Source organism: Lactuca serriola, chromosome 6 (genome assembly GCF_051521515.1).
Source record: "Lactuca serriola cultivar US96UC23 chromosome 6, Lser_US96UC23_V15, whole genome shotgun sequence".
Lineage (NCBI taxonomy): Eukaryota > Viridiplantae > Streptophyta > Magnoliopsida > Asterales > Asteraceae > Lactuca > Lactuca serriola.
The window spans coordinates 162369891-162394557 of NC_136413.1; the positions used below are offsets into that span (position 1 = coordinate 162369891).

The 24667-nt window shown below is 33.9% G+C and overlaps 1 protein-coding gene and 1 long non-coding RNA gene across 2 annotated transcripts; one reads left to right on the top strand and one right to left on the bottom strand.

Moving 5' to 3' along the window:
- Positions 1–5674: 5674 nt before the first annotated feature.
- Positions 5675–7486, top strand: LOC145057214 (small ribosomal subunit protein eS1-like). The gene is made up of 7 exons (XM_079004994.1): positions 5675–5776; positions 5856–5903; positions 6031–6136; positions 6424–6561; positions 6645–6830; positions 6926–7126; positions 7207–7486. The coding sequence occupies exons 1-7, from the start codon at positions 5766–5768 to the stop codon at positions 7297–7299; spliced, it is 783 nt and encodes a 260-aa protein (XP_078861120.1). The 5' UTR covers positions 5675–5765; the 3' UTR covers positions 7300–7486.
- Positions 7487–12441: 4955 nt separating this feature from the next.
- Positions 12442–12921, bottom strand: LOC145058939 (uncharacterized). The gene is made up of 2 exons (XR_013686581.1): positions 12697–12921; positions 12442–12578 (listed from the first exon to the last, which is right to left on the bottom strand). It is a non-coding gene; the product is annotated as an uncharacterized LOC145058939 (long non-coding RNA).
- Between the last annotated feature and the right edge of the window lie 11746 nt (positions 12922–24667).

Sequence of the window (24667 nt, forward strand, 5' to 3'; positions counted from 1 at the left end):
TTCACTCATTTTCAAGTTATAACTTCTTCTAAAAACTCTCAAGAACTTCTTCATTGTTCTATAAATTTTCGAGACTTTAGGGTGTGACAAGAGGAATTCTTCATCAAGAACTCATTTATTTTGGTAAGATCTTACAAATCCAAGTGATATAACTTCATTCTTGTGTTAGATCATTCCTTCTAAACATTGTTTGTGATCATACTCTTAGAAAATCCCATAAGCTCGAGATCTATTCAAGGAAGGCTTGCTAGAGCCGACACCTCTTCCATTTCTTCTTCAAACCGAGAACAACAAAGCAATGTGAGTTCATATCCCTTTTTTTTTGGTTTTTACAAGTTTTTGGGGGACAATACAAGTGTTTATGTATAGATCTATGTATTTATGCATAGTATGTGTGATTTTCTTTGTTTATGTTGTGATTATGTGATGAAACTTGATGAATCTCGAAAACTCTAACAAAAATGGGTGAGATTCATAAACTAAAACACTCTATACATCATACTGCAAAGATAAAAGTGTTATACATGCCTAAGATGTGAAAAACAAAACAAAAATCTTGTATATGGACCATTTTTGACAAGTAAACCAAAGATTGGGATAATTTTTGCAACTTATGGTTTTGTGAGGATCAAAAGGGTCACATTTGTATCAAAATGAGTTTTTATAACAACTATACTTTCCAAAGGACCAAAAGTGTAATATTTTGCATTATGGGCCTTAATTTGGGCCTTACGGCTTTTTGGGCCTAAATAGCAAAAATATCAATTTTTGAGGATTAAAATGTTATTTAAATCAAAACTTGAGCCAAAACTGAAAATAAACGAAAATAAGGGCTGAAAATGACTCTTATTTGAAAATTGGGCCAAAAATGTTAATTTTATAAAAATTGGGCCGAAAATGTTATTTTAATTCAAATAAGGGTTGAAAATGTAATTTTATGCAAAGATGGGCTGAAAATGTCAATATATGTATTTTTGGGCCAAAACCGTCAAATATTAAACATTTGGGGCGAAAATATAAATTTTTATAAATTAATGGGCTAGAATGTTATTTTTAATTAAAATAGATAGAAAATGACATTTTATGTAAAAATAAGCCTTTAAATGTTCAACTTAGTTCTTAAGGGACCTAGAGTGGAATTTTTACTAAACACGAGTTCAAATTATAGAATTTTGATGTAACGAACTAAAAATATCGTTATAACAAAACACGAGATTTTTATAACATTATGGATAAAAGTTTCGACGAAATGAACTATACTATAACAAACAAACGAAATACAACAACGATACGACTATTGGGCCTAGTACTCACTAACGTGCTTATTGGGCATTCGTGATCCATTTGCATGTTTATTGGGCCCAATATAATCATTTCATGTCGATTGGGTCTTCGTGATCCAATTACATGCTTAATGGGCCTAAATTAGCCTTTACATGTTATTGGGCCTCGACGGCTCATTTACATGCTAATTTAGCCTGAATAATTCATCATATGCCTAATGGGCTTTAACGTGTCCATTTGCATACTTAACAGGCCTAGAAATAACTTACATGTCTAATGGGCCATAGTTGTCTTTTCTTCATGTTTGTTGGGCCTTATCCTTTCATATTCATGTATCATCTGGTGTTTGAAATTCTAAATACATATAACGTATACATATTCATGTGGCAATAATCGAAAGCTAGTGAGACTTCTCAGTTGACTCCATTGAATGTATGGCCGTAGTCTGTAGTTATAATCAGAGTATGCTGGAGGGAGAGCGAGAGTTTGTGTATAGATCTATACGGGGATGACTCCCCCACACCTGAGTTGTTCGCTACAGTTAGACTAGGCCAGTCTAGGGTGACAAAACCTTGATTAAAACCGGCGTTTGGAAAAATGTCAAGACAGACAAATTAGTCACTATCATGTATGATTATAACGACTCACACTGAGACCCACTATTATCAATACATTACGGGAATCTAAGTGCTTAAATCATAATAATACGAAACAATTCATACGATATGCAAGGACTACCACACTTTTTTAAATAAAAAAATATCAGATTTTCTGGGGGAAAATACTATTATTCATTAACTTCTACTTACAACATATATAATACAAGGAAATATTGGACCGTTTACTTATACATGTTTTCACTATGAAATTCACACATGCATTTATACTCGATTTTCACATCATTTTTCAGACTTTTTACAGAAAATGTCGGATTTTCTGGGTTTCACGAACAATACAAATTCTTTCAATCAAACATGCTTATGAACTCACCAACATTATATATGTTGACCGTTTTCAAAATAACTTATATTCTCAGGTAACCGTTAAGCAGAGGAACTATCAAGTGTACGAAATTTATTTTGTGAAATGTCAAATCATCGTACAATTAATATGTGGGAACATGTAACCTAAGACATTGTGATGATAATTCAATTGATAGTCACACGTGCCCCCGGACGATTCCGCTGTCTGGTTCGGGGGGTGTGATAGTTACTCTGTCCAAATATCATGTTTTCAAATCAACCATAATTAGGGTATATATATATATATATATATATATATATATATATATATATATATATATATATATATATATATATATATATGCACACATAAAGATAAATATGAGATATATAAATTACAATGATCAAATGTGAAGTAAAAGAACTATATTTTGATAATTATAAGAGTTATTAAGTAAAAGAGTTAAAGAAAATATAAAATACCTAAGGTTAATTTGCTAGTGAGCTTTTATTATCCATCCTTAGCCTGATTAAATTCGGCTACCCCGAACCTATAATCGTTAATCTTGCGAGATCCAGAAAGATATGTATAGATCTATACGAGGCTGATTCGACATCCGATGAAGTGTTGTGCGGGGGAAATTATTAGTCCACATCGGCAGCTATATATGGGATTTTATGGTAATACAAACTGATAACCTTAAGGAATCAACTACCTAAAGGATGTCTTCGAGTAGTTAATATAATAAGTTAGAATTAATAAAATATCCTAAGACATATTATAATAAATTAGGTTTAGTAAAATATCTTAGGAAGTATTTGAGTTAGGATTAGTAGAATCTCATGAAATATATTATAAGTTAGGACTGATAAAATATCCTAAGATATAATAAACTAGGATCGATAAAGTATCCTATAAAACATCTTAAGTTAGGATCAGTAAAATAAAAATAGTAAGATATGATTAATAGAATATTCTAAAGAAGCAAATATAGTATCCGAAAAATTTATAAGTTTCAAGTTACAGAGAACTTTGGAAGTTACAATATAGTAAAACTTAGGAAACAAGGAAACTTAAGAAAGATGACCATAGTCATTGTAAGAATTGCTAAAAGTTTTCAAAAGTTTTTATTAAATATTTATTTACGGTTTGGGCCACATTTAAACTAGAGTAGTTTTGGGCCTTATTAGGCCATTAACCTTTTGACATTGGGTCATTGCTAGGCTTTGGGCCTTCTTGGATTTAGGCCCATGAGAGGTTTTCAACCCATTTAGGAAGTCATGCCACATTGGGCTTCTTAGGCTTTTGGATTGGGCCTCGGGTTTTGGGCGAGTGAGGAAAGGGTAAAATGGACTTTTACCTGAGTGTTGGATAATCAGACTAGCATTTAAGCTTTGGGTTGTGTACCAATTATTAATTGGATACTATTTGATTGTTTAGCACAATGGTTTTCTGGATAAGCAGTCCAAGCTTTTATTTGAGATATTCAGTAGCTTGAGGTGAGTTTCCTCACTATGTTTAGCGGGTCGAAGGCACTAATGTTGACCCATGGTTTGTTATGATTCGGATGCTAGTTGTCTACGTGACTCTTGCATGTATGTTGTCTGATATGTATATTGGGTGGGGCCCGATGCCAGGTGGGGCCTGATGAGTATATTGTATCCTATTTATCTTTGTGATTCTTGTATGTGTTATGTGTTTATATGTATACCGGGTAGGACCCGATGCTAGGCGGGATGAAAGTGATGAGGCGGGGCCCATCTCATATTTCTGACATATATCTTCCGAGCGGGGCCTAATGTCGGGCGGGGCCTATTATATGTTTAATAGGTATGATATGTGGTGTTTTGGGGAACTCACTAAGCTTCATGATTAAGATTTTCAGTTTATGTTTCAGGTACTTCTGGATCAAAGGGTAAGAGCTTGGGGTGATCGCATCGCACACAACATATTGTTCCACATTATATTTGACTCTGATGTATTTGGATGTTTTGGTCATACCCTGATTCTATTATGGTTTTATGAACTTGTTTTGAATGATGATTTTATTATAATTAAAAATAAATTATTGGTCATAAGTTTTGGGAAGTTACAATAAAATAACTTTAAAGTAGAGTTGACAATGGGCGGACCTGGGTTGGGTTCGAATTCAACCAATTTATTTATTATGTTTAATATTTAAACCCCCAACGCAACCCTTTTTATTTAAATGAGTGGATATTTCCAACCCAACCCAACATTTCAAATGAATGGTTTGTCACCGGCTTGACCCGTTTATATAATTCTCAATCCAGTCTATTAAACAAATGAGTTAAACCTAGGTTAACGCATTTAAAATAAAAAGGTAAATATGAATTATACACAAGGGTAACCATGATATGAATTATATACAAGAGTAACCATGATGATTTTCTTTTAAATCGATTATTGTTAATCGACACAACCTTTATATAAAAATATTCTTAATTTCCTTTAAAAGTGGCTAAATATGAATTATATACGAGGGTAACCATGATGATTTTTTAGTATTGAGTTGCAAGAAATATTTTTCAATGAAGAAAGGAAACCTTCTCAAATATCCTATAGTCTTGCATGGATCGTAACTTCAATTTCATCAACCAACTTTACAAGTAACATAGGAAAAACGTAAATTATAATGTCTCATAGAGAGTGGATAAATTCACTTTCACACACATTTCACTTTTTTCACGCCACCTTAATGCCACATCACTCCTTATCATTTTCGTCTCATTTTCTCTTTCACCTAAAAAATGGTCAACTATTACTTTTCACCCATTAAATATGCTTCGGTTGTTACTAGTGGTAAAGAAAAAGAAAAGGAAACAAAAGGAAATAGTAAGATTTACTGTCATAGCGGAAGGAGATTACTATGGTTAAACTATAGGGGTGATGTTCATTGCAACTAAACACAATCGAGGTAAGTGGACACCAAGATGCGATGTCTCCACACCTCATAACCTTAGAATACACATGTTTTTAACTCTTATAAATCACAACAAATGAATGACAAACCAATAAATTGATCCATGATTAATATGTATTTTAAGTTTTTAACTAAATACAAAAACTGAAAAAACTTTAAAAAAATTTTATTAACTAAATTAAACTTGTGGTTTCACGCAACACAAATAAACCGATCTTATTAATTGTCCTGTCTCTACAAATATATTTGGTATATTTGAATTATATAGAATTATATTAGTATTTTAGGTGATTAGGACTACAACTTGCGAAAAAAGAAAAAAAATTGTACATTCATGTTAGTATATATATATATATATATATATATATATATATATATATATATATATTTTCCAAAATGTTTATAACAAAATCCGTACAAGTAAGAATCTTTAGGGGGCAAACAAACAATTACTCAAAAGATAAAGTACCGTATTTGTAATTCTGTTGCTTATATATTAAATCTTAAATCGACGTTAGGGTTTACTTAGCCGGCTTGCTTCATCTATTCAGTGTAGGAGCTCATAACCCTAACCATGGCCGTCGGGTACATTTCTCGCTCCCTTTCGCGTATCTTCTATAGATTTGATTCATGACTGATGTTCATATGTATTTTGATTGAACAGGAAGAACAAGAGAATTTCAAAGGGAAAGAAGGGAGGCAAGAAGAAAGCGTGAGTCGTTTTTGAGAAATTGATATATTTTTATCTTTAATCGAGCTCTATTTGTCGGAGATCTACGATTTTGAACAGTTTTCTTTGCAATCTGATTCAATGTTTGTTGAATAATATATCTAAACAGGGCTGATCCTTTTTCGAAGAAGGATTGGTACGATGTCAAAGCACCATCGTTGTTCAACGAAAGGAATGTTTGCAAAACCCTTGTTACACGTACCCAGGGTACCAAGGTAAACTTCTATTCATAACATCATCGCTTGATTTGTTTTTGTGTTCATAAATTCATCTAGCAACTGATGTTCATATATGCAATTTATCGAAATAAAATTAGATATAGAACCAGATTCAAAACGTTTAAAATTGATTTTTGACATGCTTTCAGCACTGCTTGCACTCTTTTCCCAATCTATCGTGAGCAGTTATTAACAATATCATATAGCTCTGTAACTTAATCTTATATATTCATAGATATTTAACTCTCCGTCAAAGCTAAATGTTTCTATCGTTTTCCTATTAGATTGCCTCGGAAGGACTGAAACATCGTGTCTTTGATGTATCCTTGGCTGACCTTCAAAAGGATGAGGACCATGCCTACAGAAAGATCCGTTTGAGGGCTGAAGATGTCCAAGGGAAGAATGTCTTGACCAATTTCTATGTATGTTACAATATTCACCATAATCCTTTTCTTCTTCTATATTTATAATCTCTGTTCCATCATTAACTTTACATTTTCAACAGGGAATGGACTTTACCACAGACAAACTTAGGTCTCTGGTCAGGAAATGGCAGTCTTTGATTGAAGCACATGTTGATGTGAAGACAACTGACAGCTACACATTGAGAATGTTCTGCATTGGATTCACCAAGAAGAGGACTAACCAGGTCAAGAGAACCTGCTATGCACAATCCAGCCAAATTCGTCAGGTGTGTTCATAGTTTCACATATAAGATTGAAGTATTTCATCAAGATTGAAGTTCTCGATTGCTGATTTTAGTATTTTTTTGTTTGATTTTGTTAGATTCGAAGGAAGATGAGGGAGATCATGATCACTCAAGCTCAGTCTTGTGATCTTAAGGAGTTGGTTCTGAAGTTCATTCCTGAATCAATTGGTAGAGAAATTGAGAAGGCAACTTCCAGCATTTACCCATTGCAGAATGTTTTCATCCGTAAAGTTAAGATTTTGAAGGCACCCAAGTTTGATCTTGGCAAGTTGATGGAAGTAAGTTGTTGTTTTCACTACATAAATTGAGGGTATTTTTGGAATTTTAGTTGATTATTGACTTATGTTTTGATATGTAGGTTCATGGGGATTACTCTGAGGATGTTGGTGTTAAGGTTGAGAGGCCTGCTGATGAGCCTATTGCTGAAGCAACTGAAGTTATTGGTGCTTAAATGGGAGTTTGTTAGCTTCTTTTTTAATTGATAATTTGTTGAGCTTGAAATGGTTAGGATGTGTTGGTTTTTATTTACATGAGATTATATTTTCTTTTGAAACCTGTGATGCAATTTTTGTAGTTTTCTTTCAACCAGATGATAAGCAATGTTGAGACATTTATATTATGCATGATACTTTTGCCTATGGTCTATGAATTATCAAGTTGTTATATGCTGTGGCTTAAGGGGACGTGGTTTGTTTTGAGGCTAAGGCATAAGTTTAAAGGTTAACTGATTTGTTAATGCCTTAGGTATAAGTTTAAGCATGTTTAGACAAAAAAAATTTATGAAGAAAGTGTCAGGATATTCTAGTATGCATTTGTTGCCTTGAGTCATTCAAATATAGATGTTATGCATTTGCCTTGGGTCTTTGAAATATAGATGTTTTGGAGAAACATTAAGTCGGTTTTTTCATGATGTGTTGGAATCTTATATGTAACACAAGTAAACGTGGCAATTGTCTTGGTGGGCTTGTGTCGAAACAACAAATGAGTTGAGAGTGTGGACCTTCAAACATTAACCCGTTTATTCTTGCGTTATGGTAACCCGTTTATTCTTTTATGTTAACCTGTTTATTCTTGGGTTTAGTTTCTGTCAGGTTTAAGTGTATACTTTGAATATGTTATGTAATATAATGTTAAAACACTAAACATGTTGGAAGAGTAGGAGTTGGGTACATGGAAAAGATGAGGTTAAAACACTAAACATGTTGAAAGAGGAGTTGGGTAGGCAGAAAGGATGAGGTAAGATGTTAAAGAGTAAAAGTTGGGGAGGCGGAAAGTTATGTTAACCCGTTTATTCTTGTGTTGAGTTCGTGTCAGGTTTAAGTGTATACCTTGAAATATGTTAATATAATAAGAGGTTAAAACACTAAACATGTTGAAAGAGTAGGAGTTAAGTAGACGGAAATGATGTGGTTAAATCACTAAACATATTGAAAGAGTAATAGTTGGGTAGGCGGAAAGTTATGTTAACCCGTTTATTCTTGGGTTGAGTTTGTGTCAGGTTTAAGTGTATATCTTGAAATATGTTATGTAATATAATGTTAAAACACTAAACATGTTGAAAGAGTAGGAGTTGGGTACACGGAAAAGATGAGGTTAAAACACTAAACATGTTGAAAGAGTAGAAGTTGGGTAGGCAGAAATGATGAGGTTAAAACACTAAACATGTTGAAAAAGTAGAAGTTGAGTAGGCGGAAAGGAAAAAATAACACAGGAGGTGGAATAATAAAGTCATAACAAGTTTAGATGACAAAATGAAAAAAGTAAGAGCCGAAGAAACGGAAGACGAGATCAAAAGTGGTCAAAGAGACTGTAATTTGGGAGAGAATGAAAAATCTAAAAATGAAGTATTGATTTAGATGGCTAAGTTATTTCCATATTCAAAACGATTCAATTCAAAGATTTTTTTTTTTTTTTTTACTTACTTTCGGTTTTGGTTTTGAATCTTTTTAGTTTATTTAAACAATTCAAAGATCTTGCATATAAACAAATGCATCATTTTTGAGTTATATTCGAGTTGAAATTCTTAACCCTAACCTTATCCATTTAATTTTCGTGCTGTGTCATGTCAATCCGTTTATTTAAACAGGTTGAAATATCTTATTCAAACCCGTTTATTTCGTTTCGAGTTTGTGTTAGGCCAGTTTTTTCCACCTTTAAACACAAGGATGTTTTTTAAACCTAAAAATGATTGGAAAAGTCTTTGTTACTAAGTATTTAATATAATTAAATTTGTAACTTTTTTTAAAAAAAATATTGTGTCATTCAATATAATGTTAGGGGCTCTTTGATTTGTAATTAATGGTCCGGTCAACACTTTTTGCACGACTTACTCCGATCATCATGTTTGATAGTTGTTTAATTCGTTTGACACTGTATCTGTTGACCCAACTTCTGATTCGGTCCACTAAAAAAATGTAACCGACTCAGTTCTTGACATTGTTGCCCTAAGAAAAATCATGCTTCCTTTCCTTAACGACTCTTACTTCTTCCTCCTTCCCACACAACACTATCAACCACGATAGGATGTTGCTCCCGTTGGCCAGTCGCTGCTGCCACCTCAAGCACAACCATGACAGGAGGTTGTCCCCATCGGCCTCTCCTAGTGGCAGTGATATTCTGACAAGCAAATATGATTCGATAATTGTTGTCGAATATCTCAAAGAGAGCAATTTCACAAGGGAGTTTTCATAGTTGATCATCTCTTAAATCTTTAATTGTTTTGTATCCTTCAATTTTTGTTGAATCTCAATCTCCTTCGGTTAATATTCATGTTTGGTAAATTGACAGTGAATCAATTGAGAATAACCTTAAATTCAACTTGGATTTTCATCTGCCCACCTAGTGTTTGATCACTTGCCTGAGTGATTAATACTTTAGCAATACATATGTATTATGTTTAACCGTTGTAATATATGCCACACATATTAGTTAAAAAAAGGTTTGATTCTAATATGCATAAACTCCTCTTTTAGCTCCCATTGTGTTTATTTTCATTTTAGTGGTTGTTGAAAGTAGTTTAATTCTTTTAAGAAAAACTATTTGTTTGTAAGAAATGTTATTGTAGCAAATTGGTTTACAAACTCATTAACTATTATGATTTGTAAATGTTATTGTAGCACAAAATATAACAAAAATGGTAAAAGGGTCATTTTTAATAATCAAAACAACCATTTAGATTTGTAATCAAACAACATGGTTTCAGTCAGAGGTTGATGATCATAACTTCAGACCTAGTGAAATCTTATTCAGTCATCAACCATCAAACAACCATTTATTGTATCAACTTGGTTTACAAACCCTTTAACTGTTATGATTTGTAAATGTTATTGTAGCACAAAACATAACAAAAATGGTAAAATTGTCATTTTTAGTAGTCAACATGCAACATAATCAGTCAGATGCGTAATGAAACAACATGGTTTCAGTCAGAGGTTGATGATCGTTTGAATTATGTTGAAAGATCAGTGACGATCTTGGATAGGAATATGAAGGCCTTGAGCAACAAGGTGGTGTATTTGGTCAAGGTCCAATGGCAACATCGGAAGGGTTCCGGATGGAGTTAGGAGCCCGAGGTAGAGATACGAGAGCACTACCTTGAGTTATTCATGGCAGCCGACTTCGAGGATGAAGTCTGATTCAAATGGGGGAAATTTGTAACACCTTGATTTCTAGGTATTTACATTTTCAACCCTTATTATGTAATTAGTTTGCAAGATGGTCCTAAGGAGCCTTAAATGAGAAAATCACCTTTGCCTAGTACGTTGGGCGTACTCCTTGTACGTTGGGGGTATGTGGCAGAAGGCCAAATCCTAATTTTTAGGGTTTGGACCCTATTTAAACAACATTAACTCTCCATGACTCCTTCCCTCATCAGCCTCCAACCCCATTTCGTACCTAGCAAACCCTAATACATTTTGTGTGCATCTTTGAGCCATTAGTGTGTGTTTTGGTGTTCTTAGAGGAAGGAGAACATCTTGGAAGCAAGAAGCACTTTGGATCCAAATGCATATTGCCATCAAGCTTCATTTAGAGGTATAAAACTTTGAACTTGGTGGTTATTTTATTAAATCTTGATAGATGTGGAGTTTTGTGTTTATTAGCCCCATAATCTTGGTCTATTTGAGTATAAGCTACACTAGACCAAATGAGTTGTCCTTTTAGACGTTTTAGAGTGTCTAGAGTGATAAAAATGTGATCTTGGCCTTTCTAGTCCTTCCATGCAAAGGTTATGTTGTCTTACTGGGTTAAGAAGTTAGGGTTTTAAGATTTGAACCCTTAATAGCCATGCAAGATCAAAAAGTTGGAAACTTTATGGTTTAGAACACTATTTGGGAATAGATTTGGATTTTAGACTAAAGGACTTAACGAAATAAGCACTTAATGGGAAAGATACCATATGGCTGAGTACGTTGGGCGTACTTCTGAGTACACCGCGCGTACTCCCTAGGGAGCCCGTTTCTGGATCTTGAGTACGCTAAGCGTACATGCTGAGTACGCTGGACGTACTCAGCATAAGTCAACTTGATTGGCTTTTTGACCTTTGACCTTGACCATATTTTGACATAGGGGTATTTTGGGTATTTTGAGTGATAGTTAAGATTGGTCACTATTTGATGTATAGGTGACTGGTAGAGCTTATATTTAGAGTCATGTCATGTTCAACTACCTTTTCAGACCGAGAGATGAGTTTTCCTCACTGTACTTGTGGGTCGAAGGCACAAATGCTGACCCATTGGGTTATGTATTCTGGCTTAGCGGATGTTGCTATGTTGTACACATATGTTAGAACCGAGTCATGATATATAGGATGTTGTTATGCGGTAGTGATTTGTAGATCTGCCTGTTAGTCTATTTACTGGTTATATAATTATCTGTTTAGTGGACATATGTTATGTGTTATATATATGCCGACATAGTATGGTTGGGTTGAAGTAATGATGCTTTGTGTGGAAGACAACAAACTTGGTAACAAGTTAGACATAAGCTCTGGGACCGAGAGGCAAACCAGACTTATGCTATGGTCTCGAGAGTAAGCCAAACATGAGCTATGGGTCGGAAGGCAAGCCAGACTCATGCTGTGGAATCAAGGATAGTTGTCCTCAGTTTTGGCAAACGACCGACATCTATTGTGTAGTTTTATCTTAAAAGAATTATGCCGGGGTGTTTTGTTTCGAAATAGAAAAATTAATAAATTTATTACGTACATAATTATAGAAAAACAAAAATATTATGATTTTTACGAATTTAATATTTGATAGTGGAGATTAAAATGAAACAAATTAATTAGCTAAAGAAATATAATAAAAGTTTGAAGGTTAAATATAATTACCAGATAAAATAAAAGGTTATAAAAAAATTAATTATATTGAATCGGTTTGATAATATTGACTAAAAACCTATCTAATAATAATAATAAAAACACGTTATGGGTTAAGTTTTATATTATTAACTCCTTTAAAAAACTTTAAGCATCGGTAAACCTTTTATTAGTTGGTGTTCTTTTTTGAATAACAACAGTGAAATTCTTATTTTGACACCGGTATTTTCAATTTAGCTGAAACGGTGTATCAAGCAACAATAAGAATATAAGATATGAAGAAAAACAAGTCAAGCTTAAGAGATTTCAAATATTTCCTTATATAGAAAAAGCTGGTATGCACTCTTTAAACACGTTACATCTCATAATTAAGTAACTAAAGAGAGTTTTCATGGTTCATGGAGTAGTCACACCTGCACAAAAACAAATAAAACACATAAACATAACCTCTAAGTTAAAACTCATAATAATTAATAATTAAGAAAAAAAATCAATTTTTCTTCATAAAGAAAAACAAAACGTAGCACTTACACCCGCATTTGAAATGATGAGGAACTCTTCGATGACAACTTTCAATTAGCCTAATGGCTCGATTAACGTTCCCAATGATTGCAAGTAATGCAGGCGTGACATCTGGACATATGCACTCTGCGTGGCTAACCCTTGCACGTTGACAACACTCTGGGCTTGGAAGTCCTCCATGCAACAACGACTTGCAAGCATTGATTGCCAGCCGCCTCTCCTCTCGGCATTCGGTGGCACTAGGCCCTGCTCCGGTGGCCGGATTCAGCTCTGATATGACCAACACCACCATCATGACTAGCATTATGTTAGCAACACCACCACCCATCTTCTTTTGTGTATTGTAGGTTTTGTTTTGGTGACTTTGTGTTTTGATTTTAGTTGATATATATATACTTATATATACACACACATGTGCCATGGGTAGTGGGTAGCTAGCAATAGAGGAGAACCACACATTTTTTAAGATTAATCAGATACATTTTAGAAAAGGTATAATTAACAATACTTGAATTTTTTATTTTTGTAATGATTTATGTCATGTAATTGATAAAATTTATGTAAATGATAATTGCTACTCATGTTAACCAGTCCAGTCACGTGGAAGGTGTCAATCGTGTAACATTAACAATATTTAGATATATAAAAGTTAAATCCTACCCCTTTATATTCCTATGTGAAGTTATGTAAGGTTAATATACTCAATTTTATATGTTTTATCTTCAACAAAATAAAAATGTTTACTAATATATATGCTTTTTTAAACCTTGTTGTTTTCAATTTATGAAATAATAACTTTTGAATAAGATACAAGAACGAAACCTGAACACTAAAACTTTAGAAACTTTAGATCAAAATCGTATAACAAGTCCACTAAACCCACTTAAACTTTATTTGGTGCCCCCATTGAAATGATTGCTTATTTTGAACTATCATAAGTTCATACCAAGTCCAAAGATAGATATCTCCTTTATCAATAACAATTTTGGGCAAACAACGTGTATTGTGTTAAGTCGACACTATACAGTCGATTGAATCATCACATACGGATCGGAATCTACCTACCATTCACTTATGTTCACTATTCTTCTTTCTGGGTCAATAGTGTAATATATAAACTAAAAATAACAGATAATTATTTTATGTACAGATGTACTCAATGGCCAAAGCATTAACATCAAACTTCTTTTTCATGCCATCTATTATTTTTTTGGATGATCCTTCTTTTCTTCTCACTTTTACTTTAGTCTTTTAAAACCGTTGTATGAGCAAAAACATATAAAAACCTTAGAAAATGAATATGGAACCGTTTAAGTAACAGAAATATTTCCATTCTCCCACTTTTACGCAGGACACCCATGGCCAATATTATCTCTTTGTTTTTGCTCCATCACCCTAAAGAGGGTTGCAACAATTAATAATTATTCTACCGACACTTTACATTTGATAAAAATATCCTACCGACACTTTTATAAATAAATATAATAATTCCTTCCACATTGAAAGGACATGTGTCTTCAATAATGACTTTTATCGTCATTGCTTACGTCATTCCTCGTTATCTTCAATGATGTGTTTTCTTTAATAATGATTTCTTACGTCATTCTCATTCCTTCTACCTCCAAAAAGACATATTTTTTAATAATGTTTTCTTTCATCGTTAATCTTCCATGAACGGTGTTTCTTCTGTGTTTTCTGAACAGTGACTGCAATTGTGTCTTGGTGCATGCATAATATGTTTACAAAGTTGTTTTTTGATATCAGTAGGTAATTCAGCTAATTGATGAGAAAACTTTTCGAAAGGTTGTTCGAAGGTTTCAATTGCTTTCATTGCTTCCAGAGTGATTTCACTGTCTGTTAACGAATAGATAATGAAAGTTTTACTGGCGTAATTCACTCTGATTCTTGACTTTTGATCTTTACCGTTGCCTCTGCATGATGATGCTAAATAGACACCGGCGAGTGCAAAGATTAGATGATCATGTGTTGGTGATTCTCGTGGTAGATCATCTTTTGTTGGTTTTGAGCCGTTGCTTATTCCCATGTTTGCGAAAGTAATACTTGGGACAATTAGTTGAGAGTCTTCATCAAAAATTGGATAGCTAGAATGCATTTTAATGAATAATCCTCTTTCCTGTTTTGCAAATCGTATTTTATAATTTCTGATGATAGTTTGCACAGCAGAAGGGAACTCGCTGATGCAGTGTAAATTGGTGTCTTCTAGATAGATGGTGTCGATGAATCTATGAATAAAATAATCCCATAAAGTCATAAGATCTGATAAGTCGGCTAAGAAAACTGCTTTAGGACCTGGGCGTCTGGCTACCGGGTAAAAGCCCATCAAAGAATGGACTTCGGTGTATGAAATGAGGCTGTCCCATAATTCGGCAAATTTTTTGGCAGATGGTTTTTTCATGGCTTCTTTTTCTTTGGTTGATAGAATGGATTCAAGGGAAATTTTTGCATTTAATTGGTTAAGGGATCTTGGGATGGATACAGGTTTTTGTGGTGTGAAGCTGGATATAGGTTTTTGTGGTGTTAGGAGAACTGTTTTTGAGCATTCGACGTTATCTTTTATTACTGCTTTGTATGCCTCGTTGTATGCGGTTTCTGCTTCATTTTTCGTTCTGTAACTTTTGTGAATGATATTTTTTCCAAGAATATATGAACTGGCGATTCCCCAATCGTCATATACTCCTTTGTTTTCTCCGTTGAAAATTACGTACCATTTCTTAATATTTTTATGATCTGCTTGTAGTGGTGGATACTCCTCCTGGTTTGGCGTCATGGTTTGTTTTTCTGCTTCGAGTGCTATTTGTGGTTGACTTTCATCGGATGATATTTCTTGAATTTCTTCTTTTGGTTGCTTTGTTGTTGAGCTGCTGGCTTCTTCTTCTTTAGATTCTGAATAGGATGATAGAATTTGTATTGTTTGTTGTAGTTGCTCTTTTTCACGTTTGACTACTTCAAGCTGTCTGATTAATGATGCTTCTTGCTCCTCTTTTTGTCTGAGCTGGTGTTTGACTTGCACAATGATGGCTTCCATTTCAATATTTCTGCTGAATGAATATTTGCGCCTTTTGGGTACCTGAATAATTGCTGAATGTTGTTTGCTTTTAATATTTTAAATGATGATATGAGAATTTTCATATCAATGTATACTTCGGTGATATTTTCATATCACTATATACTTTATCATTGTTTACTTTGGATGGTATTTTCATACCAATATATGCTTTAGCAATGTATACTTTGGTTAGGTTAGATATGAGGTTTCCCTCATGTTCTAAACCCAATAGTGCTTTCTTCATAGGACTATTTTCCTGAATCAAAATTAGTATCAGTTGTATATGCATAAATATCTATATCTGAATCTATTCCTGAATCTTCTATAGGTTCATACCCGAGATCATATGCAATTTTTAATAAGTTTGTTTCTTTTTCTTTTTTAGTCTTTTTTGGACATTCGTAGGCTTCGTGTCCGTCTTCTTGACATATCCAACATTTACAATCTTTTTTATTAGATGGACAGTAATTTGTGTTAGATTGATATTTTTTCTTATATTGTTTTCTGTCTTGAAAATATTTTCTTTCACCTTGTTTATAATATTGTTTATATTTAGGTTTATAAGTTTGTTTTTTTCCAAATTTTCTTTTTATATTTTTGTTTTTTATTATCTTTACAACCATATTGATTAACTTTATTAGATAGGGTATCACAACATAAATCAATTCTTGCATCTTGTGTTGTTTTTTGTTCTAAACATTTTTTCTGCATCCATGCTTTTAATATACTTATCCTTGCTCCTAAGGTATCTGCAATTTTATTTTGTTGTAATGCTTCTTGAAAATCTTTTATTACACTTTGACTTACTAATGATGGTAATTTTTGGTAAAACATGTCTAATGCTATCTTTTTTCTAGTAAAATCTAGATTAGAATAATGTTTAGAATATTCGCATATAAATGGGTCTAAATAACACATGTTACAAATTCGTAAATAAGTTAGATGCCATAATGATTCTAATTGAAAAGCTTCTTGAGATGTTTTATCTTCTATTTGTTTTCCTATGAATTCTTGAATAAGCCGATTTAATACATTTTTAAATGTTTCCATAGCGTCAGTGGTTGCTATCATCATCGTCTCTGTTTCATCGAGAGATGAAAGGAAACGTTATGCATTGCCCTGTGTTTTATGTATAATATAATTAAGAAAATTTTTTGGATGTAGATTTCTTAATTCTTCAGTTAGTTGAATTTGAATTCCCATTTTATTACTCCATTCTTGAATTTTTGCTTCGGGTTTTTGCTGACAATCAATAAAAAGAATATATGAATTTGTTGGAAAAGTAAATTGTTTAGGTATATATTGTGGAGGTATTTTTTCCCATTTGTTTTGTTTATTTTTGACCATTCCTTGTCTATATAAAAATTTTTCTTCTAATGAAGGTGGTCCATATATATATTGACTTTGATAATCATCTCAACATATGATTGTTTTCGTTTTAATCCAAAATTGTGTTGTGAATCTCTATATGGATTTGAATAAGGGTTTTCATCATCTGAAGAAAAATTATATATTACTTCTGCGTCATCATTATCTGAATTATTTTCTATTATATTATTTTCTTGAGTTTCAGATGGAATTTCTAATGCTGCAAATAATTTAGTTAGTGTTTCTACTTTTTCTTGTAAAGTTTCCATATAAAAATTTTTAGTTTCTTTTTTCTAGTGAATTAGTTATTATTAACGCTTTTTCTATTTTTTGAAACTTATTTAACAAATTAATTTTGTTATCTTATCTTCAGGATTTTTTATTTGTTCTTGTTTCCAATTTATACTATTATTTATTATATGTATTGCTTCAATATTAGATATACAATTTATTATTGATATGTTAGAGTCTATTTTTAAATTTAGAAGAAATTTTTTAGACTGTTTTAATGTTTTACGAAAAAATTTTAATTCTTGTTTATTTGTGTTTAGGCTTGAAAAACTCATAATTATAGCTTGAATAACTTATAATGATGATTATTTATATAATGTTTATGATGACAAATAAAGACGGTCATACCAAGGATAGAAATAATAGTACAAATGAATGTTTATTAATATTTAAAAGTTATATGTTTTATTTTAAAATACAAATAGTTTTGTTTTTAGATGACGTATTTGTTTGTAACGAATTTTAATACTAATTCTTATAAATTGTTTAAAACTGTACCTTGGTTATTAGGTTCGTAGGAATCTTTGAGATTTTGCTCAGAATTATTTATAGATTCATGGATTTGTTGTATTCTTAAAATAATATTTCTATTAGGAATACAATTCATCAAAATTTTGTTAGACATATATATTTCAAGCATGAATTTGATTAATTTGATTATTATTAAAAACGAGTATTATTTTAATAAAATTTCAAATTTTGTAGAATTAATATTTAGAAAAACTCGAAATGATACTATCATGGAGAAATAAAAGTAATATAACGATTTAAAATATCTTGAGACATATTTATGATATTAAATCTTCTTATGATAAATATTTTAGTTGTTGGTGATGACTTTTTAAATATGAGTATTTAAAAACAATGATTTTTCATTATTATGTTTACGATGTTGCATATGTTTATTTTCTTATTGACGATAGATTGAATATGTAAAATAATAAGAATGTTACTTAGCTCTGATACCAAATTTAACATAACATGATGATAGATTAATTGCTTTGATACCAAATTTAACTACATGACGGATAAATGAATATTAGGAAAAGATTATACCTGAATGATGCGTTGAGATGGATTAACGATGGATTGTGTTGAATGATTGGATGATTATATAGATAGTTTGGATAGAACTCTGCTATTCAGAAATAGAACAACTATTTCAACAGAGAAGACAATTGAGATCAACTCAAATCTTAAACACTCAAACTTAGCTTGTTTATTTTATATGGGCAAAGACCTTATTTATAGGCTCAAGAGAGCCGATTACAATTATTGTTGCAATCGTTTGATTGCAATACGACATACATATTTACATTATAGCCCCCTAGACTATTGAGAGTTACACACTTTATGTTACATCACAAATAATACAACCGACACTTAATAATTATTCTACCGACTAACTCAACCCGTCTAGTTAACGTGTTGAGTTGAATATAAAACAGTTTGAGTTGAATATAAAACAGGTTGAAAGACCATACCAACTCAACCCGTCTAGTTAACGTTTTGTGTTATATCAAATACGTGTTGAGTTGAATATAAAACAGGTTGAAAGACCATACTAACTCAACCCGTCTAGTTAACGTTTTGTGTTAACTTATTTATTTTTATGTCATATTAACATGTTAGTATTTAGACATTGTACACTTTAAATATGATGTTTTATATTGGGCTGAAACACTAACATGTTGAAAGAGTAAGAATTGAGGAAACATTAATAAAAAGTGAAAAAATGCAAAGATTATGAGTTAGGAGGCGGATGGATGAGGTCATGAAGATGTGGAAGTGACTGAGTGTGACTATGTAGTATGAGAGTGAAAGGAAAAATTTTAAATGCAATCTTCACATAGGCGGCTAAAAAGTTTCTACATTATAATGCGATTGAACCCAAAAGTTTATTTTATATTCGGTTTTGCATTTTGGGTCCGTCCAATTTATCTAAAGAACTCTAAAACATGCATACATATAAACAATTAAACATATTGTTTTTGAGTTGGAAATCTAACCGTAATCTTATCTGTTTAACTTTCGTGTCGTCCCAACCCATTTAATTTAGAGGGGTTGAAAACTCTTACCTAAAAACCCGTTTATATTATGTCAAGTTTGTGCCGTATCAGTGTTTGCCACATCTACTTCATAGTTTTGCCTATTCATGGATATTTAGTTTAGGTTTCTTTTAAATTTAAAATAATATAAGTTTTAATATGACTGTATTAATTTATTTTTGTTTATATTATCGTAAAGAATAAACATGACCAATTGACGAAAGCTTTAAGGAGGATGTGGAGGGATACATCCGGTTATCTATAGAAGCAGTACGTCAAACACGGGATCTACAGTTCCAAAGTCTCAATCAAGACAACTTTAGGTGTTCAATCAACATCCCATAACAATTATGGTGTCGCGGTCATCTTCCTTAGTTGGAATCACTGGACTACTAGTACTTGAGAATGTACAATGCACACTAAGGTACTCGCCTTAAAGGCTAAGTTGAGAGCAGTCAAATTATCATGCGTCCAAGCATATCTGAATATCCAATAGTGTCAAAATCCCCTCGTTCAAAATATTTCAATAGATGTGACATTCCAGGTGGAATGAACTATGACACAGTCTAACAATTCAACATATGATCTGGAAACTCACATCCTCACCATTATGATCCAATCAAATGGTTTCATGGTCTAACCAAGCTGATTTTTTACTTCAGTATGAGAACCATTTTAACTGTTCTAAGATTCCATGTACATGTGAAAAACAATTTGGATACTAACAAGACTGATGAAGGAGTTCTACCTTCCTCAGACATGGTTATATAGGACTAGTGCATATTTAGTAGGGATGAGCGTGTGGACCTAAAACCCGAATCAAACTAAACCATACCCAAACCGAACTGAACCGAATTAGGCCCGAACAAGCAATCTAGTTTGGTTTTCGATTATCTATATTAGGCTTATTTGGCTCTTGGGCTTTTTGGTCTAGTGTACCAAAATAACAACTTATTTGGTTCTAAATACCCGATCCGAATAAGCAATCCGGTTGGGTGTTTAATATTTAGTGTTTAATATGATACTTTCATAACTATATCTCAAGATTTGGAGTTTGGATTTTACATTCTTATGATCCAGGAAACTAATGTCTATATACATTAAAGTAAAAAATAATTAAATTTAAAGACAAAGTGAAATCATTTTCAGTGTATATTGCATATTTGGTTGTAACATCCCAAAAATTATAAGTAAAAGTTTCAATTTTGGGTAAACCAAAAGCCATTACGTATTCATATCAAATATTTCAATCCCTTTCAGTCTCTTTCAACCGGTACTGGGTATATTTCAACCCCTTCCGGTCTCTTTCAACCGATACTGAGTCTATTTCACCCCCTTCGGTCTCTTTCAACCAGTACTGGGTATATTTCAACCCCTTCGGTCTCTTTCAACCCGTATTGGGTATATTTCAACCCCTTTGGTCTCTTTCAACCGGCATCAAGACTATTTCACCCCTACAACTAGCATATAATCATAACAGTAAGAGTCACAGAGACAACAAGCATATACAACCATAACAGAAAATTATCGCGAAGATAATTATCATCCTACAAACATAATTTAGTGGGACGATATTGGTGCCTTTGACCCACGAGTATAATGAAGGAAGTTCACCTGAACTATTCAATAGAAGCCCAATAGCTACCTCAACAACATAACATCCGAACCAAGCTTCCTAAAGCTAAACCAAAACAAATCCTTAGCCAAATACTCAATTCTACCCAAGTTTGAACAAAAGTCAAATTGGTAAAAAACTCAACGTTTAGCTTAGTCAAAGTCAACTTCATGTCGTGACTATTCCTTGGTCACGTCGTGAGAAGGCAACAACAAACCAATTACGATTTTGGACACTGTCACATCGTGACACATCTTATGTCACATTGTGAGTTCTGCTCAGAAGGCCAAAATATTCATTAAGTCTTAATTTCTTCAGACCAAGGCCCATAACCTCAGATCTAGTTCCTAAATAGCTTCATAACGGATAAAGTTTCCAACTTTATCCATTAAGATGGTCCTAATAACCAAGATCTAGTCTTTAAGTCTCAAAGAAACCAAGAATGCATCTTTCTCAGCTAAACCCATTAAGTCCAAGTTTCCAACCTTCATATCTGAATCAATATGAAGTTTAGATTGATAAAGTTCTTTCAAGATCTAAACTTTAATACATAAAAATGGCCTAAATGACCAAAACAACTTGCAAAGCTCAAAACTTTCCTAGTTCGTGAGGTCCAAGAAAGCATTCAAAACTGATCAAAAAGGTGTTGGAGTTCAGATTTGAAACATACAATGTTCTTGGGATCTTGGAGAGTAATAAAGTTGAAAACTTTATTCCCAACTCTCACTCAGGACTCATTGAATTCGTAACACCTCGTTTCGAAGACAAACCTTAAAATCTGAGAATGTATTTTAAGTATTATTTTATTCCGATATATAAGATTTAAATAAAAGAGTTTAGAGAAAAAGTGTGTAATAGGCATTATAATTTGTTTTGGAGGTCTAAAGAGTGCTTTCCGGGTTCGTGGGGTAAAGAATAATTGAGCATGTGGCTAAAGAATAATTAATTGGCCTTGTTTTGTAGTTTCTAAACTTATATTGGAAAGATTTTGGAAGCTGGGGGGGGGGGTCTGAATGGTAATATATGGACTTAACTTGAAAATAATTTGTAGAGGAGGGGCTATTTTGTTAAATCTGGATTTAATTTGAAAGAAAAAGAGGAGGAGGGGTTGAAAGTGTTAACATGGCTAAAAGTTTGTATATGGACGGGCATATACCCACCACTTCCCTTTCGTTCCAAACCTTAACCTGAAAACCTTCATAAAGCTCCACCTTATACATCCACTCCCTCCAGCCGCCACTCCTTGTTGCCGCCGAAGAACATAGGAGCATCCATCGTCAACCACCGAAACCAACCACCGTAACTATCCTACGGCCGGACATATGCTAGCGTCGTTAGGGTAGGAGATTTTGGGACCAACGACAACTGTGAGCAACTGCCACTACTCTTCATCCACCATTTCTCCTCTTCTGTCACCATCCGCAGCCACAACACGACAGTTGTCGGTGTAACTCCGACTGCCCTCCCTTTCTTTCCATCCCGTAGCTGCTGCTGCCGCGGTTAATGCCGATGAAGCCAAGGTTAATGAAGACCGACATCGTGGCTGTGTGCTGACACCCTTGAATGCGCCTCCTTCCTCTTCTGTTCTGCCGTCAGTCGCAACATCAGTACCGCCAAGCGTTTACGCCGCCACTGCCGTTAGGGTTGCTATTGCAACTATTTCAGGTTGCTACCGTCTCCGTACACCACTAAGTGGGTGTTTTTGTTTGTCTTTCAAACAAGGACATGTGTGTGTGCTGGTGTGTTGCGTGATCGTGAATCAAAAGAGAAGCCACCACCACCACCGTGAGGTGGTGGTTATCAACTCCGACCACCGCTTGCCGCCACAAGGGTGGCTGTGTGTGCATGTGTGTGATATTGTGTGTGTTTTTTTAGATAAAATGTTGTATAATGTATTGTTTTGTTCGGATTAATCAAGGAAAAAACTCGTCACCACCACCGTATGGTGGCTGCTACCTCACGCCGCCATTCTGCCGCCATCAGCCACCACCTTTGGTGGCTGTGTGCACTTGTGTATGATTGAACTATTATTTGGGATTCTTTTGATGTGATTTGGTCTAGAATCATAACCACCACCACGAGGCAGTGGTTGCCGCCGTGAGCCGCCGCTGACCACCACTACCCGAGGTGGTAGTGGGTGGTGCTCGACTTAATTAACATTAAGTAACCTAAAAGCTTAACCGATGGACTAATTGGCATGTGATTGGGTTGGAAACCCTAATTAGGGGTTAGAAAACCCTAATTCCGGATATGTTAGTTTGGAATTGTTGGGACTCGCATTCTGGACCATTGGATTAGAATTATGGATTAAGCCCGACCGCATTGTGTGATTAACCTAGTAGAATGATGGACTTAATGGATAAAGTCCTTACTGGTTTAAGTGTTTTTAATTAACTGTAATCATCATTTTATGTGAAAACCCTAATTGTGTTGGGTTTTGAGTTAGGCCTTTCTGTTAGGCTTAGATGTTTGGATTCTTGTTGGGCCATCTAATAACAAGTATATGGACTAGGAAATTTGGATGGGATTTAGGGTAAGACCCATGTGAGTGGTTTGGGCCCAATTTGGAATATTGGGCCATATGTTGGGCCATGGTTCATTGTTTGGCTTTAGGGCCTTCGGAGTGTGAGTTTGGGCCTTAGGCTTGAATCAAGCTAAGTTAGGGGTAAAATAGGCTTTTTACTCCAAGAATGGAATTAAGGTTATGTATGGGAACCCGATTATTAATTGGGTGTTGTTTTGATGTTGACAGTTCGGGAATCTGTCATCCAGTAGCTAGAGTTTTATCCGCGGGACTTCAACAGTGAGAGCTGAGTTACTGTCCTTGTATGAGTGGGTCGAAGGCACCAATACCGGCTCACTAGTAGTTGTTTATAGTAGAGACGATTGTCTTTGTGATAGTTGTCTGGTATGCCACTATCTGTAGAGATTTATGTGCTTGTATGCTATGTTATTATGTGGTAGTGGTAGGATGGGGAAGTAGGCCTCGTAACTGGTTGAAATAAACCGGAAGGTAGGTCGGGCACTCAGATATGCCTGACAATATGTTTATGATATGATATTATGTGGTAGGATAGGGGTGAAATAGACCCCATAACCGGTTGCAATAAATCGGAGGGTAGGTCAGGCACCCATATATTCCTAACATAGGTAGGTCGGGCACCCAGGTATGCCTGAAAGGGGTAGGTTTGTCACCTCGGTATGCCTGACATGGGTAGGTTGAGCACCCATGTATGCTCAGCAGGGTAGGTCAGGCTCCCATATATGCCTGACAGTATGTTTATTGTATGGTATGCAGTATGATGGGGGAACTCACTAAGCTTTGTGCTTACGGTTTTCAGTTTTGGTTTCAGGTACTTCTTCTTCGAAAGGAAAGGAGTCGGCATGATCGCAGCGCATCACACTATGGTTTTCTGCATTATGAAATCTGTGGGAGTTGTACTCTGATGTTGTTTTCATATGACATGTTCTGGTTATTGACACATTGGTTTTGTTTACGATATGGGATGACACTATTGATGTTTTTAGGATACTAGTTTTTAGAATTACGTAATTAAAAATGAAAATTTTGGCTCTAAATTTTGGGATGTT